Below are 18,970 nucleotides of genomic sequence, written 5' to 3' on the forward strand. Positions count from 1 at the left end.
GCGGGGGCTCAGCAGGGGGCGCTCTCCCCGGGCAGCCAGGGCCGGCCCCCACGCCCCAGTGCGGCGCTAGGGGGCGCTGTGCTGCAGGGAGCGGGGGCTCAGCAGGGGGCGCTCTCCCCGGGCAGCCAGGGCCGGCCCCCACGCCCCAGTGCGGCGCTAGGGGGCGCTGTGCTGCAGCGAGCGGGGCCGGGGCTCAGCAGGGGGCGCTCTCCCCGGGCAGCCAGGGCCGGCCCCCACGCCCCAGTGCGGCGCTAGGGGGCGCTGTGCTGCAGGGAGCGGGGGCTCAGCAGGGGGCGCTCTCCCCGGGCAGCCAGGGCCGGCCCCCACGCCCCAGTGCGGCGCTAGGGGGCGCTGTGCTGCAGGGAGCGGGGGCTCAGCAGGGGGCGCTCTCCCCGGGCAGCCAGGGCCGGCCCCCACGCCCCAGTGCGGCGCTAGGGGGCGCTGTGCTGCAGGGGGCGGGGGCTCAGCAGGGGGCGCTCTCCCCGGGCAGCCAGGGCCGGCCCCCACGCCCCAGTGCGGCGCTAGGGGGCGCTGTGCTGCAGGGGGCGGGGGCTCAGCAGGGGGCGCTCTCCCCGGGCAGCCAGGGCCGGCCCCCACGCCCCAGTGCGGCGCTAGGGGGCGCTGTGCTGCAGGGGGCGGGGGCTCAGCAGGGGGCGCTCTCCCCGGGCAGCCAGGGCCGGCCCCCACGCCCCAGTGCGGAGCTAGGGGGCGCTGTGCTGCAGGGGGCGGGGGCTCAGCAGGGGGCGCTCTCCCCGGGCAGCCAGGGCCGGCCCCCACGCCCCAGTGCGGCGCTAGGGGGCGCTGTGCTGCAGGGAGCGGGGGCTCAGCAGGGGGCGCTCTCCCCGGGCAGCCAGGGCCGGCCCCCACGCCCCAGTGCGGCGCTAGGGGGCGCTGTGCTGCAGGGAGCGGGGGCTCAGCAGGGGGCGCTCTCCCCGGGCAGCCAGGGCCGGCCCCCACGCCCCAGTGCGGCGCTAGGGGGCGCTGTGCTGCAGGGAGCGGGGGCTCAGCAGGGGGCGCTCTCCCCGGGCAGCCAGGGCCGGCCCCCACGCCCCAGTGCGGCGCTAGGGGGCGCTGTGCTGCAGGGAGCGGGGGCTCAGCAGGGGGCGCTCTCCCCGGGCAGCCAGGGCCGGCCCCCACGCCCCAGTGCGGCGCTAGGGGGCGCTGTGCTGCAGGGAGCGGGGGCTCAGCAGGGGGCGCTCTCCCCGGGCAGCCAGGGCCGGCCCCCACGCCCCAGTGCGGCGCTAGGGGGCGCTGTGCTGCAGGGAGCGGGGGCTCAGCAGGGGGCGCTCTCCCCGGGCAGCCAGGGCCGGCCCCCACGCCCCAGTGCGGCGCTAGGGGGCGCTGTGCTGCAGGGAGCGGGGGCTCAGCAGGGGGCGCTCTCCCCGGGCAGCCAGGGCCGGCCCCCACGCCCCAGTGCGGCGCTAGGGGGCGCTGTGCTGCAGGGAGCGGGGGCTCAGCAGGGGGCGCTCTCCCCGGGCAGCCAGGGCCGGCCCCCACGCCCCAGTGCGGAGCTAGGGGGCGCTGTGCTGCAGGGAGCGGGGGCTCAGCAGGGGGCGCTCTCCCCGGGCAGCCAGGGCCGGCCCCCACGCCCCAGTGCGGAGCTAGGGGGCGCTGTGCTGCAGGGAGCGGGGGCTCAGCAGGGGGCGCTCTCCCCGGGCAGCCAGGGCCGGCCCCCACGCCCCAGTGCGGCGCTAGGGGGCGCTGTGCTGCAGGGAGCGGGGGCTCAGCAGGGGGCGCTCTCCCCGGGCAGCCAGGGCCGGCCCCCACGCCCCAGTGCGGCGCTAGGGGGCGCTGTGCTGCAGGGAGCGGGGGCTCAGCAGGGGGCGCTCTCCCCGGGCAGCCAGGGCCGGCCCCCACGCCCCAGTGCGGCGCTAGGGGGCGCTGTGCTGCAGGGAGCGGGGGCTCAGCAGGGGGCGCTCTCCCCGGGCAGCCAGGGCCGGCCCCCACGCCCCAGTGCGGCGCTAGGGGGCGCTGTGCTGCAGGGAGCGGGGGCTCAGCAGGGGGCGCTCTCCCCGGGCAGCCAGGGCCGGCCCCCACGCCCCAGTGCGGCGCTAGGGGGCGCTGTGCTGCAGGGAGCGGGGGCTCAGCAGGGGGCGCTCTCCCCGGGCAGCCAGGGCCGGCCCCCACGCCCCAGTGCGGAGCTAGGGGGCGCTGTGCTGCAGGGAGCGGGGGCTCAGCAGGGGGCGCTCTCCCCGGGCAGCCAGGGCCGGCCCCCACGCCCCAGTGCGGCGCTAGGGGGCGCTGTGCTGCAGGGAGCGGGGGATCAGCAGGGGGCGCTCTCCCCGGGCAGCCAGGGCCGGCCCCCACGCCCCAGTGCGGCGCTAGGGGGCGCTGTGCTGCAGGGAGCGGGGGATCAGCAGGGGGCGCTCTCCCCGGGCAGCCAGGGCCGGCCCCCACGCCCCAGTGCGGCGCTAGGGGGCGCTGTGCTGCAGGGGGCGGGGGATCAGCAGGGGGCGCTCTCCCCGGGCAGCCAGGGCCGGCCCCCACGCCCCAGTGCGGCGCTAGGGGGCGCTGTGCTGCAGGGGGCGGGGGCTCAGCAGGGGGCGCTCTCCCCGGGCAGCCAGGGCCGGCCCCCACGCCCCAGTGCGGCGCTAGGGGGCGCTGTGCTGCAGGGGGCGGGGGCTCAGCAGGGGGCGCTCTCCCCGGGCAGCCAGGGCCGGCCCCCACGCCCCAGTGCGGCGCTAGGGGGCGCTGTGCTGCAGGGGGCGGGGGCTCAGCAGGGGGCGCTCTCCCCGGGCAGCCAGGGCCGGCCCCCACGCCCCAGTGCGGCGCTAGGGGGCGCTGTGCTGCAGGGGGCGGGGGCTCAGCAGGGGGCGCTCTCCCCGGGCAGCCAGGGCCGGCCCCCACGCCCCAGTGCGGCGCTAGGGGGCGCTGTGCTGCAGGGGGCGGGGGCTCAGCAGGGGGCGCTCTCCCCGGGCAGCCAGGGCCGGCCCCCACGCCCCAGTGCGGCGCTAGGGGGCGCTGTGCTGCAGGGGGCGGGGGCTCAGCAGGGGGCGCTCTCCCCGGGCAGCCAGGGCCGGCCCCCACGCCCCAGTGCGGCGCTAGGGGGCGCTGTGCTGCAGGGGGCGGGGGATCAGCAGGGGGCGCTCTCCCCGGGCAGCCAGGGCCGGCCCCCACGCCCCAGTGCGGCGCTAGGGGGCGCTGTGCTGCAGGGGGCGGGGGCTCAGCAGGGGGCGCTCTCCCCGGGCAGCCAGGGCCGGCCCCCACGCCCCAGTGCGGCGCTAGGGGGCGCTGTGCTGCAGGGGGCGGGGGCTCAGCAGGGGGCGCTCTCCCCGGGCAGCCAGGGCCGGCCCCCACGCCCCACGCCCCAGTCCAGGCGGACCCCCATGCTGCAAATGAGTAGGATTTTCCTTCTAGAATGAAGGACTTGTTTGAAGCACCTGCTGCGAGATCTGACCCACACTTATCCCTGCCTTCGGTTTTAATTCCAGGAATACCCTTGTCGACTTGAGTTTCAGCATTAATTGAATTCTTATTTTTGGTTAGCGTGCCAGGAAGGCCAGGTTAGGACCTGGAGTTAATCATGGGGTAGATTTGGCTCGCTCCAGGTTTACACCAGGGTCACTGAGCTCAGAATCTGGCCCTGAAAATGGAGTCGCTCCGGACTGGATCAGAATGAAGTTTTTCTGTTGCTTTTGAAAGCCACAAGCTGCAGGGAAGAATTAGCAGGGTCAGCGGATATTGCAAAGTGGTGAAATACTTTTGTCGCATCAGCACTCTGCTTGGGAGGGACACTTCAGGTCAGGGTTATAGCTATATTTGCACAATTTAGTCCCAGGAGCAGACCCTGAGCCGCATGCAACTATTTTATCAGGAATCTTCCATTGTTCCCCTCCCCCGCATAATGCCTCGAGCTTCTGGAGTCACGTGAAAAACTCTGCTTGCCTTTAAAAGCATTAAATAATTATTGGTTACTCCGTGTTGCTGGAGAAAAGCCTGAAGACATCACCCCCATTGGCACTCAACCAAGAAGGCCACTAATAAGCACGGGAGATGTTATCTGATTTATGAAATCTCGTGATTTGCCACACTGAGCTGGCGAATTTTGGAGGCTTTGGTCATGATTTCTGAGCGCCTGGGGCTGGTAACGCCGCAGAAAATGCGGAGTGATGTTAGTCCCTGGCTAGTCCCGCTGTCGTCAATGAGGGTGACGGAATTTTGTCTTGGTGCCAACACCAGGCAGAGGTGGAATCTAGTGAGTTGGGCGGGGGGGGGCGTGGGATCCAGGATTCCTGGGTTCTATTCTCAGCTCTAGGAGAGGAGTAGGGTAAAGGTGGATGTCAGGGGCTGGGAGTGAATGCTCTTTGAGATGAATGGGGGCTGGGGAAGGGGAACTGGACTACATTTCCCGAGAGGCCCTTTCCTCCTCCACTCCAGCTTTAACTCAATGGCAAATGCTACGACTGCCATGAGGTCTTGCATGGAATTTTTCCCTCTCAACCCTGAGCCTCTATGGTGGTTGTAGTCCAGTTTTCGCCTCTTTGCTTGCCAGTTATCATAGGGGACGGGGGAAGACTACAAATCCCATGAGGCCGTGCGCGGGAAGCTCCGCCATGTTAGTTGTAGTCCAGGCGTGAGGACCACATTTCCCATGGGGCCGTGTCAGGCGTGAGCCTGGCTGCACTGCAGTGACAGTTGTAACTGAAACATCTCCCACTTCCCTAGAAGAACAAAGGGGATTCTTTTCAGGTGTGGGTGTAAAACTACATTTCCCAGGAGACATTGCGCATCCCCCTCCTAACGCCTCCATGGCACTTGAAGTCCAAACATGTCCCCTTTCTCTTAGAAATGAAAGGGACTTGGGCAGCTGAGAAACTACATTTCCCATGAGCCGTTGCTGTGTGCCGCCATGACACTTGGAGTCCAAACATGCCCTCCCCCTGGACATAAATGGGTTCAGTGGGGTGGGGAAATATATCTCCCATGAGGCAGCGCGAGGACCACACCCCCCGCGCTGCCATGACATGTTTGGTCCAAACACCCCTTTCCCTCATTGGAAAACACCAGGCTCGGGAGGTAGTAAAGGAAACTACATCTCCCAGGAGGCAGCGCGAGAGCCCAGCCTCCCTGCGCCGCCATGACACTTGTAGTCCAAACATTGGCCCCTTCTTCACAGACATGAACGTGCCTCAGAGGAGGGGTTGGGGAACTACATCTCCCATGAGGCGTGGCGCAAGTCCGGCCTCCCCGCGCCGCCATGACACTTGTAGTCCAAACACGCACGTCCTCTCTTCAAAGCGAACGCGGCCTGGAGGCGGGGAAACTACGTCTCCCATGAGGCGGTGCGCGGGCCTGGGCTGGCTCCGGGCCGCCATGATGGGTTTTGTGTGTTTGCGGGGTGGAGAGGGGGAGGGGAGGGAGGGGAGGGGGATGAGCCAGGCTACAGGAGGGGGCAGCAGCAGCCGCAGCAGAAGAGCAGCAGCCTTGGGGCCCAGCCCCCTCGTCCCAGGAGCTGCACCCCTCCCCCTCTCTGCAATTTTAGGGGGCGCTGGGGCAGCCCCTCCCCCCCGCACGAGCCAGCCCGAGTGGGGGGAGGGGGAAACGAGGAAGGCAGCTTAGGCCCCGCCCCCATATGTGTGTGGGGGGCTTGGAGCAGCGCAGGACCCCTCCCCCCGGCTAGATCCCTAAATTAGGGGGGTGGAGAGGGGGCTGAGCTCCCCCTCTTCAATTGCGGGGAGCCCAGAGACTGCCCCGAGTGGGAGGAGGCAGGCTAGGAAGGGGCAAAGGCCCCCCTAAAAAAGGGAGGCGAACCCCCTTATTGGTGGGGGGCAGCAGCTTGAGCAGCAGGGGGCGGGTCTGAGCCCTATTGGGGGGCCCCTGCAAATTAGGGGGCTGCTCCCTAAGTCGGGGAGGGGGGCTTGGAAAGAGCAGGGGACCTGCTCCCTATTGGGGGGGTGGTTGCAAAGAGGGGTCCCTGATTCTTATTGGGGGGCGGCTCGGAAAGAGGGGGGAGCTGAGCCGTAGTTGGGGTGGGTTGGAAAGGGGGGAGACTCCCTGATTCCTATTGGGGGGGGTTAGAAGGAGGAGGGCGGGGACCTGGTCCCTCTTGGGGAGGGGTTGGGCAGCTCAGATCCCTTTCCCCCCGCCCCAAAAAAAGCCCAGGAGGTGCTGAGGACTTGGGGGTGCCCCCCTAGGGGGAAGGAGACAGGGTCGGGGGAGAGGGGTGCTCGTGCAATCGGCTCCCCTTCCTCCTCCAAGGACAAGAAAGCGGTGAAGGGTAAAGGGGGGGGGGTTGTCCGGCTGTGGGAAGGGGGGGGTCAGGTTGAGGCGAGCGCGCCTGCGGGGGGGGGTACCCCACATTGCTCCTCAGAGGCCGCCTCCGAGCCCCCCCCCCCCCCCCAGCCTCCCACCCCCACGCCGTAGGGACGAAGGAAACAAAAGTCTGGGTTGGTTGCAGTTTCTCCCCCCCCCACCCCCCCCATGGAAGAGCCTGTGACCCACGCCGGATCCCACGCAGCCCCATGGCTACCCAGCAGGTAAGTGTCTCTCCCCCCCCCCCCCGCTCCTCCTTTGCGGGGGATCTGGGGGGAACCCCCCCCCCCAGCGCAGAGCCACCCCAGGGATGGGTGGGTCGGTGCCTGCGAAGGGGCCAGGCCAGCCGGGATTCCGGGTAAGTTTCTTTTGCCTCCGCGGAGATCGCGCCGCTTTCCCCCGGGCCCGGCCCCCCCCCCGCCGCCGCCGCCGCCCCCCCCGGGCCCGGCCGGCTTTCGGGGGGGCGCCCCCGGGGGCGGCGCGGTGCAGCGACGGGGGGGGGCGGCAGGGGGGCTCCGGGAGCTGCCCCCCCCGCCAGGCCCGGCCGGCAGCGGAGCCCGACTCGCGGGGGGCGGGGGGAGCCGGAGCGGGGGGGGGGCGGGGGCCGTTTCGGGGCGACCCCCCCCCCCCCGAGATGGCCAAGCACGAGGGGGCAGGGGGAGCCCGCTCCCCCCCCTCCGCCCGTCCCCTTTGTTGCTTCGGGGTTTATTCGCCCCCCCCTCCTGCGGGTTGCGGGTTTTTTTCTGGGGGGGGCAGATCGGGGCGCTGGCTGCTAGAGCGGGGGGGGGGGGCGTCGCTGGGCGATACCGGGGGGCGGGCGGCCGGGGGGGGGCGACCCCGGAACCAAAGTTCCCCCGCGCGGTTTCCCGGGGACGCAATAGCCGGCGGAGCCCTGGGCTGTGTCCGGCGGAACCGGGCTCGTGTCTCGCCCCGGCCCGGGGCCTGGGGGGGGCGGCCCCGCCCCCACCCCCGGCGCCGCGCCAGGGGCGGGCCCGGCCGCAGCATGCCGGGCCAGGTAGGTGGGGGGGCAGACTCTGCCGGTGGCCCCCCAGCCCCGCCCCCTGCCTCCCCCCCAGCCCCCTGCCTCCCCCCCAGCCCAGCCCCCTGCCTGCCCCCCAGCTCTCCCGACCCACAGCCCCCCCGCGCTGCCAGTGCCCCCCAGCCACGACCCCCAGTCCCAACCCCCAGCCCCCTGCCTGCCCCCCAGCTCTCCTAGCCCCCCCAGTCCCAACCCCCAGCCCCCTGCCTGCCGCCCAGCTCTCCCGACCCACAGCCCCCCCTGCGCTGCCAGTGCCCCCCAGCCCAGCCCCCTGCCTGCCCCCCAGCCCAGCCCCCTGCCTGCCTGCCCCCCCCAGCTCTCCCGACCCGCAGCCCCCTGCCTGCCCCCCAGCCCAGCCCCCTGCCTGCCCCCCCAGCTCTCCCGACCCACAGCCCCCTGTCTGCCCCCCAGCTCTCCTAGCCCCCGCAGCCCTGCCCCCCAGCCCTGCCAGTGACCCCCAGCTCCAACCCCCTGCCTGCCCCCTGCTCTCCCAGCTCCCCCAGCCCTGCCAGTGCCCCTCAGCCCCAGCCCCCTCCCTGCCCCCCCTGCCCCTCCCAGCCCTGCCCCCCCGGCTCTGCTGGTGCCCCTCACTCCCGACCCGCAGCCCTGGGCTCCCCCCACCACTGCTCCACTGATACCGATTCCCTTATGATATTTTCGTTGCTGATCACAGCAGAAGGGGGGGCGGGGTTGGGGCTGTGGAGGGAAGCTGACAGTGGGGGGAGGAGTTGTGGGGCCTGGGGGGTTCCTGACAGGCCTGTGGGAGGCCGAGGGGTGCCTAGTAGCTGGGGTATCCTGCTCTCGTCTCTCTGCCCAGGAACTCTTGATTTCAGTAGCTGCTTTCCAGCAGGGGGCCAGTGGTTAGGGCAGGGGGGCTGGGAGCCCGGACTCCTGGGTTCTCTCCCTGTCTCTGGGAGCGGGGAAGGATCTAATGGGTTAGAGATGGGGGGGGGGGGGGCTGGGAGCCAGGACTCCTGGATTCTGTCCTGGCTCTGCTGAGACCCCCTCTGTGTTCCCGGGCAAGTTCCTGAATTTTTCTGGGTCTCAGTTTCCCCATCTGTGATCAAGGCAGGATTATCCCCCCTCCCCATGTCAGGTTAGACTGTGGGCTGCTGGGGGCAGGGCGTGTTTCTCACCGTGGGTCTGTGCAGCACCCGGCACGGAAGGGGGGCCCTGATCTCGGTCGGGGTCTGCGCAGTGCCTGACGCGATGGGGGCCCTAACCTCGGTCCCTTTGTGGCACAACCCTAATGTGCATGTGCCCCTCACAAGACCTCCCTGAAATTGTCTTTGGTCTGGGACAGCAGTGGAACAGTTAATAATGCTGGTGGCTCATCTGCTGTCAGTAGGTTTCAGAGTCGACACCCATTTCTCCTCAGAGCTCTTGTCTCAGGCTCTCTGCAGACTCCGGCAGGCACAGCCTCGCGTTGTGTGGCATGCGAGGGCCAGGCCTTCGCCAAGTGTATAGGGGGTATTGGGTAGGGGCCCTGGCTTCTTATGGTGACCTGTGGAACTCCCTGATGCTATGTTTGGGTGTCAAATACAGGCCGATTAAAGGTGTGACTGTCAGATCCAGTGCTGGGGGGACGGGAGACTGGGTTAGGTGGGCCTGTTGGTCTGAGCCTGGGTGACAGATGGATCCTGTAGTGTTGCTGTGCGGCTTTTCCCCAGCTGCCACACCCCAGAGGCAGCTGCATCTTAGGGATTCAGGCTGGAGCATTTAACTGTAGAGTTGTTTGGCCAGAGGAGACACTGTGAGCTCCAAGCCTTTCACAGACTGGGATGTTATGGGAGTGGAGTAGGGTCTAGTGGTTAGATTAGGAGGGGCGAGACCCCACTCCCCTCCCAAAGCTGGGGATAGAACCCAGGAGTCCTGGCTCCCAGCCCCCTCTACTCTAACCACTAGCCCGCACTCCCGTCCAAGAGCTGGGGAGAGAACCCAGGAGTCCTGTGGCTGGCCATGCCCTCTTGGTTCCTCAGCCTGGTCCCTGGGAGGGGAGATCTGATGCCAGCTGTGGGTGAGGGGTCCCGGTGGCCCCAGCTTTGCATATCCAAGGTTCCACAGCCCCCTGGCCTGAGCTGAGCCGGACGCCTGGGTTCCATCCTCTGGCTCCTCTGGGGCGGCTGCTGTCCCATCCCCTCACTCCTCCGGTGGGGCTGTCATCCTGGACAGCATGGCTAGCCTCAGGACTCCTGGGTTCAATCACAGCTCTGGGAAGGGAGTGGGGTCTGGTGGCTAGAGCTGCGGGGCTGGGGACCAGGACTCCTGGGTTCCCTCCCTAGCTCTGGGAGGGGAGTGGGGTCTAGTGGCTAGAGCAGCGGGTCTGGGGGCCAGGACTCCTGGGTTCTACTCCATCACTTACTGTGGGACATTGTGCACGGCTTTGTTCCTCAGTTTCCCCTCCCTGGGTGCTCAGTTAGGGGGTGATTGGCTCTGCTTTAGGGGAGTTCTGAGGTCCTCGCGGCTCCCCCCCAAAGCTCCCCTCTAACTCCCGGCGTCTCCTTGCCCCGCAGCCTGCAGAGTAGCTGAAGCGGGAGGTAGCCAATGTCGTCCAGCAAAGGGGCGGGGGCTGGATCTCGCCGGCGCCGGACGCGCTGCCGTAAGTGCAAAGCCTGCCAGCGGACGGAGTGCGGCGAGTGCCACTTCTGCAAGGACATGAAGAAGTTCGGGGGCCCAGGGCGCATGAAGCAGTCCTGCCTGATGAGGCAATGCACAGCGGTGAGCTGGGGGCGCAGCGGGGCAGGCCAGGGGCCCCCGGATCACCAGCCTCCGTGGCTGCCCCAGAGGGGGCCGCATCACAGTGCCAGGGGATCCCAGAATAACCAGCCTCCGCGGCCCGCCCCAGAGGGGGCCGCATCACAGTGCCAGGGGGTCCCAGAATAACCAGCCTCCGCGGCCCGCCCCAGAGGGGGCCGCATCACAGTGCCAGGGGGTCCCAGAATAACCAGCCTCTTCGGCCCGCTCCAGAGGGGTCCGCATCACAGTGCCAGGGGGTCCCAGAATAACCAGCCTCTGCGGCCCGCCCCAGAGGGGGCCGCATCACAGTGCCAGGGGGTCCCAGAATAAACAGCCTCTGCAGCCCGCCCCAGAGGGGGCCGCATCACAGTGCCAGGGGTCCCCGGATCATCAGCCTCCGCGGCCCTCCCCAGCAGGGGCTGCATCACAGTACCAGGGGGTCCCAGAATAACCAGCCTCTGCAGCCCGCCCCAGAGGGGGCCGCATCACAGTGCCAGGGGTCCCCGGATCATCAGCCTCCGTGGCCCTCCCCAGCAGGGGCTGCATCACAGTGCCAGGGGGTCCCAGAATAACCAGCCTCTGCAGCCTACCCCAGGGGTGGCTGCATCACGGTGCCAGGGGGTCCCAGAATAACCAGCCTCCGCGGCCCGCCCCAGAGGGGGCTGCATCACAGTGCCAGGGGTCCTCGGATCACCAGCCTCCGTGGCATGCGCCAGAGGGTGCTGCATCACAGTGTCAGGGGTCCTCGGATCACCAGCCTCCATGGCCCGCCCCAGAGGTGGCCGCATCACAGTGCCAGGGGTCCCCGGATCACCAGCCTCCGCGGCCTGCCCCAGAGGTGGCCGCATCACAGTGCCAAGGGGTCCCAGAATAACCAGCCTCCGTGGCCCGCCCCAGAGGGGGCCGTATCTCCACGCAGGGCAGGGGATCCCCTGATCTCTCTCTCGGGGGCCCCCTGGTGGCAGGGCCGGCAGCTCAGCTGGCCCCGGCGCCTCTCCTTGCCGCCCGCAGCCAGTCCTGCCTCACACGGCTGTGTGTCTGCTCTGTGGCGAGGCCGGGAAGGAGGACACAGTGGAGGGGGAGGAGGAGAAATTCAACCTGTCGCTCATGGAGTGCTCCATCTGCAACGAGATCGTCCATCCCGCCTGCCTCAAGGTGAGTGCCGCGCCCGGGAAGGGGTGAACCTGGCCTGCCCCTCCCCATGGGGCCCAGCCCAGCGCTCCCCACCCGGGCCAGCCTCACCCGTGGAAGGGGCTGGGAGCCAGGACTCCTGTGTTCTGTGCCATCTCTGGGAGGGGAGTGGGGCCTAATGGTTAGAGCAGGGGGGGGATGGGAGCCAGGACTCCTGGGTTCTGTGCCTGGCTCTGGGAGGGGAGTGGGGCCTAGTGGTTAGAGCGGGGGGGGGATGGGAGCCAGGACTCCTGGGTTCTATACCTGGCTCTGGGAGGGGAGTGGGGTCTGGTGGCAACCAGGACTCCTGGGTTCTATCCCCGGGTCTGAGAGGAAAGTGGGGTCTAGATCAGTGGCTCTCAACCTTTCCTGGCGACTGTACCCCTTTCAGGAATCTGATATGTCTTCCCTACCCCCAAGTTTCACGTCACTTAAAAACGACTGACGTACACAATCGGACATAAAGATACCACGCGTGTCACAGCGCACTGGAACTGACAAATTGCTGACTTTCTCCTTTTTCCCCTTGTAATTAGGAAGTAAATCAAGTGGAATATAAATATTGTACTGGCATTTCAGTGTGTAGCATACAGAGCAGAATAAACAAGTGCTTTTTATGTAGCCCCTTGTAAAACTAGGTAAAGACCTAAATGAGTTGATGTACCCCTGGGAGACCTCTCCGTACCCCCAGGGGTACACCTACCCCAGGTTGAGAACCACTAGCCTAGTGGTGAGAGCAGCGCGGGCTGGGAGCCTGGACTCCTGGGTTCTCTTCCCAGCTCTGGCAGGGGAGTGGGGTCTAGGGGTTAGAGCGGGGGGGCTTGAAGCCAAGACTCCTGGCTTCTGTGCCCAGTTCTGCTCCAGACTCCCTGTGTGACCTTGGACAAGTCACTGCGTGGCTCTGTGCCTCAGTTTCCCCGACGTGGAAGTGGGGAGAACCCTCCCTGCTGTTGACGTGGTGGGGGAGGGCGTCTGTAACCCCCCTCGACGGCGATGGGGCTGGGTCGAGGCCGGGATGGCTGGCTGAATGTCTGTTTGTCCATCTACCCAGATGGGGACGGCGGAAGCTGTGATTAACAATGAGATTCCCAACTGCTGGGAGTGCCCCAAATGCAAACGAGAAGGGAAATCCAACAAGGTATGTAGCCGCCTGGCCCCCAGGGGTTTAGCTGGCTCAGGGCCTGGAGATGGGTCCCCGGGGCCTTTCCCCTCTAGGGGGCGCTGGATGCGCCTCAGGGCGGGGGGCTGGAGATGGGGGCCTTTCCCCTCTAGGGGGCGCTGGATCAGCCCCCAGCAAAGGGGGCTGTCTGGCTTCTGCAGCTGGGAATTGGACCCGGGGCCTTTCCCCTCTGGGGGGGTGTCCCAGGCCACTGTTGCTGTTTGACCACCAGGTGGCGTTGCTTCCACAGCAAAGGGCCATCTGCTCTGAGTGTCAGTGAGGTGGGGGGGGCACTGGAGGTTGAGGGGGGTTAGGTTGGAATATGCGGGGCTCCCGACCCCAATATAGGATCCTTCCTGCGCGGGGGGAACTTGAGATGACCTGGGGGGGAAGGGGTCACGGGGTGTCTGGATGGGATGGGTGGGGCAGGACACCTGGAAGGGCAGTTTTGTGGGAGGGGAGGAAGGGGGTAGGGACAGGGATCTGGGGGTAGCTGTGGTGAGGGGCAGGGACTGTCTGGGGGGGCTGCCCACAAGGTGGGGCTGTTCACGCTGGGGAGCGCAGAGGGACAGGGCTCCTGGGGGTGAGGTGGGGCATGTGGGGGGAGGGGCCGTGCTGGGGGAGGGGCACCCACCTGTTCTCGCCCCCAGGACTCGGGTGGCGACGGGACAGGGAAGCGCCGGGCGGACAACGGCGAGGACGGGGTACGGTGGAAGCTGACGGACGAGGTGGCCCAGCACAAGAAGAAGCTGTTGCCGGCCCCGCCCCCTGCGGAGGAGCCCCCCGCCAGCGCCCACAAGCGCAAGAAGGAGAAGGAGCTGCCGCCCCCCGACACGGGGCCCAAGAAAAAGGTCAGAGACCCCCCTCTCAGAACCAGGGATAGAACCCAGGAGTGCACCCCCCCCCCCGCTCTAACCACTAGACCCCACTTCCCTCCCAGAGCCGGGACAGAGCCCAGGAGTCCTGGCTGTCAGCCTCCCCTGCTCTAATCCACCAGACACAACTCCCCTCCCAGAGCTGGGATAGAACCCAGGAGTCCTGGCTCCAGATGTTTCCTGCTCTAATTACTAGACCCCGCTCCTCTCCCAGAGCTGGGGATAGAACCCAGGAGTCCCAGCTGCAGCTGCCCCCACCCCACAACCACTAGACCCCACTCCCCTCCCAGAGCCGGGATAGAACCCAGGAGTCCTGGCTCCCAGCCCCCCTGCTCTAACCACTAGACCCCACTCCCCTCCCAGAGCCGGGATAGAACCCAGGAGTCCTGGCTCCCAGCCCCCCTGCTCTAACCACTAGACCCCACTCCCCTCCCAGAGCCAGGGTAGAACCCAGGTGTCCGGGTTCTGTTTAACTGTGTCTTTGTCTGACTGTCTTTTGCAGTTGAAAGGCGGGCGGGAAAAACACTTGAAGAAGGTGAGTGGCTCTGATCTTCCAGCTGCCCAGTTCCGTGCCCGGGAAGAGGGGAGACCTGCCCCCGCAGAGGGGAAAGGCCCCGGATCCCATTCCTCGGCTCTCCTCCCCTCACTGAGCCACCCAGTCCCCTGGCCTGGGGCTGGATCAGACCCAGCGCCCCCTAGAGGGGGAAGGCCCTGGGTCCCTTCCCCAGCCCTGGGGCCAGGATTCCCTTTTTCTCTCCCTGATATTTACATATCTGCCGATTAGCCCTGGCGTCGCCTGGTCGGGGCTAGTCAGTGGCGGGCTCATTGGGCGCTCGTTGGGATCGGGGGGTGGAGGGGGAGGGACTGGGGGCTGCCCGGTGCTGGGGGTGTCCCGTGGGCCTCCCCCATGGGGCACAGCCTGGTGGCCGCGACCTGCTGCTGCTGGCTTCCCCACTGAGACCTGCCCCGCTCGGTGACCCTGCAGGCCTCCGAGCAGCCGTCGGATGGGAACAAGCTGCAGCCGCTACCGAGCTGGGGCCGCGTGGGGAGCGGCGACTTGGAGGTGAAAGGGTCCATCTCCCACTCGACCATCCACCTGAGCCAGATCGGCCCCAGCGACCTGGAGGTGAGAGCAGACTGGAGCCCCCCCACTGCGGCTGGATCGGGGCCGGTGCCCCCTGGCGGGGTAGAGTCCCCGAGTCCCATTCCCCACCCCACTGCGCCAGCCAGTCCCCTGCCCTGGGGTCGGACAGGAGCCGGTGCTCCCGAGAGGGGGAAGGCCCCATGTCCATTCCCCACCCCTGCCCTGGGGCCGGATCCGAGCCGGTGCCCCCTGGCGGGGCGGGGCCCATTTTCCATAACCCCCTTTCCGCCCCCCCTAGAAAACCAAGGCACCTCAGGGACCTCTGGAGCCTTCTGCGCAGTCGGACAAGTCTCACCAGCGGGAGAAGCTGGAGCGCTTCAAGCAGATGTGCCAGATGTTGGAGCGCGTCAAGAACAGCAGCAGCTCCAGCTCCAGCTCCGACTCGGACTCGGACACGGACTCGCGGGGCTCGGAGGGCTCCAGCGGGGGGGGGGCCTCCAGCCGGGCCGCCTCACCCGCCTCCCGGGCCCAGCGCCTGGCCGCTCTCGGCTTCAGCGCCAGCGAGGAGGACGAGGAGGAGGACGAGGAGGAGGAGGAAGGCCGCAACGGGGGCTCGGAGGCGGCCCGCAATGGCAAGCAGCCCAAGGGGCCGCGGGCGAACTGTCAGGAGAAGGAGAACCACCACCGGGCCGCCAGCAGGGGGAGCGAGCGAGCCAAGCAGCAGCCCGGGGGCCGCAAGGGAGGCCGGCCGGCCGGGCAGACGGGCCTGCACATGGTGACCCGGACTCAGTTCCTCCAGTGGCCCCTGGTGCCCTCGCCCCCCAAGCCCCTGCTGCAGTTGGAGCGGCACGTGGTGCGCCCGCCCCCCGACAGCCCCGAGCCGGACTCGCTGCCCCTGGACAGCGGCTCGGACCACGTCATGCAGCGTGACGTCTGGCTGGCCGTCTTCCAGCACCTCAGCTACCGCGAGCTCTGCGTCTGCATGCGGGTGTGTCGGACCTGGAGCCGATGGTAAGGGCGGGCGGGCGCTAGGGGGCGCTGAGGACCTGCATTCCCCCCTGGGTGCCGTCGGGGGGCGCTGTGAAGGGTGTTGAAGTACCACAGTGTGCCACTAGGGGGCCCTGGGGTTGCAGGGTGGAGGCTGGCAAGCTGTAGGAACCGCATGCTCCGCTAGGGGGCGTTGGGCAAGATGCAGGTCCCAAGTCCGCCAATAAGGGGCGCTGTGTTGTGGTGGGGCGTTTGTTGTGGGGCACAGCAGGGGGCGCTCTCCCCTGGTAGCCAGGGCTGGCCTTGATGCCCGAGGGCAGCACTAGGGGGCGCTGAGTTAGAGGGGTCACTTCGTCATTCTGCAGGTCGGTTTCCTGAGCCCTGACTGGAGTCTTGCCGTGGGGCTGTCAGGGCTGGGTTTGCGGCCTGTGGGGGATGAGTGGGGAAGGAGAGTGTCGCTGGGGGCAGGGGGAGGAGTGTGGGGCTGTGGGGGTCCCTGGGCACAGGGTGTAGAAGTCCCGTGCGGCAGCAGGTCCTTGGAGGGCAGGTTGGGGGGCTGTGGGTCCAATGGGGCGGGAGGAAGGGGTCCCATGGGCACGGTGTGGAGTGATGGGTCTCTGGGGGCTGTGGGTCCCTGGACGGCAGGGATGGGGCTACGGGTCCCATGGGCGAGACGTGAGGTGGTAGGTGCCGGGGGAGGGGCTGTGAGTCCCATGGAGTGAGAGGAGGGGGTCAAGTAGGTGCCAGGAGACAGTGGGTCCCTGGAGGGTGGAGGCAGGGCTGCAGGTCCCATGGGTGAGATGTGGGGCAGTAGGTGACGGGGGGGGGGGGCGGTTGTGGGTCCCTGGGTGGTCGGGGAGGCTGCGGGTCCCATGGGGTGGGAAGAGGGGATCCCATGGGTGAGATGTGGGGCAGTAGGTGACGGGGGGGGGCGGTTGTGGGTCCCTGGGTGGTCGGGGAGGCTGCGGGTCCCATGGGGTGGGAAGAGGGGATCCCATGGGTGAGATGTGGGGCAGTAGGTGACGGGGGGGGGGGTTGTGGGTCCCTGGGTGGTCGGGGGGGCTGCGGGTCCCATGAGGTGGGAAGAGGGGATCCCATGGATGAGATGTGGGGCAGTAGGTGCTGGGGGGGGTGGGCCTGTGGGTCCCATGGGGCGCTGCAGGCTGCAGAGGGTGCAATGGTCTGTGTGGCCACATGGGGGAGCTGCCGGGTCGCGCTTTGCTGCCCGGGAAGAAGGGCGGGGCCGGGTTACTGTACCGTATTGACCGTATTAGCATACTGGCTGGGAAACCAGTGCCTTTACCGTATTGATTGTATTAGAGACGGTGAGGCCTGGTGCCCCCACCGTATTGACTGTATAAGTGGGGCCCTGCTTGAGTCCTGGGATGCTTGTCAAATGCTTGCGGCCGAGACGTGGCCAGTCCCGGCAAAGCGGCAGGAATTGGAGAACGGCAGGAATTGGAGAAGCCGGAGAAGAGCCGCGCATTTCAGAGATGTTTGCTGGAACAAGTATTCTGGGATGCTGGCTGATTGGTGGTGGTGGTGGTTGATCCGACACCTTGCTGCACCTACAGTCTAGTCGTTAACGTGGGGGGCTGAGAGAGGGAGCCCCCGGGGGGCCTACAGCCAGGGCTCCGGGCGGGCAGAATTAGGTGGAAGCCGAATGATGTGGGGTCGGCAGTATCGCAAATTAAGTAGGGCCTTATATACCAGCATATTGGGGAGAAGCCGGTATCTTTACCATATTGATTGTATTAGCAGAGAGGCGGTGGCTGGTGCTATTACCGTATTGATTGTATTAGAAGAGGCAACAGCTGGTGCTATTTCTGTTACTGAATTAATACAATTTTACCGTATTCAGAGGTGGCGGTGGCTGGCGGGTGCCGTTACCGTATTGATTGTGTTAGACGAGGCGGCGGCTGGTGCTGTTACCGTATTGATTGTATTAGACGAGGCGGCGGCTGGTGCTGTTACCGTATCGATTGTGTGAGTGCTCTGGGTGGAAGCTGTGTTAGACGGGGTGGCGGCGGGAACTTTTACCGTGTTGATTGTTTTAGGGCAGAGGTGGGGTGCTGGGACGGCTACCGTACTGACTGTAGTAGTGGTGCTGTCTAATTTTCTCCACCCCCGCCTCCCTCAGGTGCTGTGATAAGCGCCTGTGGACCCGCATCGACCTGAGCCGCCGGAAATCGATCACCCCGTCTATGCTGAGCGGCATCATTCGCCGGCAGCCGGGCAGCCTCGACCTCAGCTGGACCAACATCTCCAAGAAGCAGCTCATGTGGCTTATCAACCGGCTACAGGGTAGGGGGGGGCTGCTGGGAGCCAGGACTCCTGGGTTCTTTTCCTAGCTCTGGGAGGGGCATGGGGCCTGGTGGGTTAGAGCCTGGGGAAATGGGAGTCAGGACACCTGGGTTCCCTCCCTGACTTGGCGTCTCTCTGTTGCCCCCTGCAGGCCTGCGGGAGCTGGTCCTGACGGGCTGCTCGTGGTGCTCCGTCTCAGCGCTGAGCACCGCCAGCTTCCCCTCGCTGCGGCTGCTCGACCTGCGCTGGATCGAGGACGTCAAGGACTCGCACCTCCGTGAGCTGCTGCTGCCCCCTACAGACAGCAAGCCAGGTGGGTGCTAGGGGGTGCCGTAGGGGCTCCGCGGGGGCGCTGTTCTCCAATGCAGCACCAAGGGGCGCTGTGCTGCAGGGAGCCGACCTGTCCCCGCTCCCACAGGTCAGACCGAGAGCCGGGGCCGGCTGCAGAACGTCTCCGAGCTGCGTCTGTCGGGGCTGGACATCACGGACGCCTCGTTGCGCCTCGTCGTCCGCCACACGCCCCAGCTCGCCAAGCTGGACCTGAGCCACTGCAACCATGTGGGTGACCAGTCTGTCAACCTGCTGACCGCTGCTAACTCCCCCCTCCGCGACAGCCTCGCCGAGATCAACCTCTCCGGTGAGCCCCTGCCCCCCAGCGCCGCCGGTGCCCCTCTCCCCCGACCCGCAGCCCCCTGCTAGCCCATCCCTGCCTGGCAGACACACCTACTATTATGGATTGAATTGGATCCAGCACCCCCTCAAGGGGAGAGGCCCCGTGTCTCACTCCCTACCCCCCTGAGCCAGCCAGTCTCCTGCCCTGCGACCGGAAGGGAGCCGGCGCCCCCTAGAGGGGAAAAGCTCCCCTCCCCCATCTCACTGCCCACCCCTCTGCCGCGCAGGGTGTAACCGCCTGACGGACCAGTGTCTGCCTCTCTTCCGACGCTGCCCGCGCCTCTCCCGCGTCGATCTGCGCTCCTGCCGCCACGTCACCCCCGAGGGCTGCGTCCGCTTCTGCGAGGACTCGGGGCCCCCGGCCCCGCCGCCTGCCGGGCCACCCTTCCGCTGCCCCGAGGAGAAATTGCTGCTCAAGGACAGCTAATAGCCGGGCGGGGCCAGGCTGCGCCAGAGACTTGAAGAGAGACCTTTTACTAAAGCCATGCACTGAATCCTGGGGGGGCCGGGGGCCTTCCAGGGCTGGGGGGAGCAAGGGGGAAACCCATTCCCCCCCCCCCACTGCTGATTTGGGAGGGGATCCCATTTGGGGGTATCTGGGGGGGGCGCCGTTCAGTCCTCTCTCTGCTTGATAAGGTGGCGGGGGGGGCTGATTGGAGTTGGTACATGTCCCCGGGGGGGGATGGAAGCCA

The 18,970-nt window shown here is 67.4% G+C and overlaps 1 protein-coding gene across 2 annotated transcripts; it reads left to right on the forward strand.

The window, feature by feature from the left end:
• The first annotated feature begins 6,032 nt into the window (after positions 1-6,032).
• Positions 6,033-18,881, forward strand: FBXL19 (F-box and leucine rich repeat protein 19). Of its 2 annotated transcripts, none has more exons than XM_078853097.1 (12): positions 6,033-6,476; positions 9,805-10,009; positions 11,039-11,182; positions 12,249-12,335; positions 13,007-13,207; positions 13,734-13,766; positions 14,217-14,357; positions 14,614-15,326; positions 17,443-17,606; positions 17,758-17,919; positions 18,025-18,243; positions 18,506-18,881. In XM_078853097.1, the coding sequence occupies exons 2-12, from the start codon at positions 9,836-9,838 to the stop codon at positions 18,703-18,705; spliced, it is 2,238 nt and encodes a 745-aa protein (XP_078709223.1). In that variant the 5' UTR covers positions 6,033-6,476; positions 9,805-9,835; the 3' UTR covers positions 18,706-18,881. The 2 variants fall into 2 exon arrangements, with proteins under 2 accessions (XP_078709223.1, XP_078709224.1); XM_078853098.1 differs by lacking the exon at positions 6,033-6,476 and adding an exon at positions 7,193-7,267.
• Positions 18,882-18,970: the final 89 nt, after the last annotated feature.

This window comes from Lepidochelys kempii, chromosome 6 (assembly GCF_965140285.1).
Source record: "Lepidochelys kempii isolate rLepKem1 chromosome 6, rLepKem1.hap1, whole genome shotgun sequence".
NCBI classification, from domain to species: Eukaryota; Metazoa; Chordata; order Testudines; family Cheloniidae; genus Lepidochelys; species Lepidochelys kempii.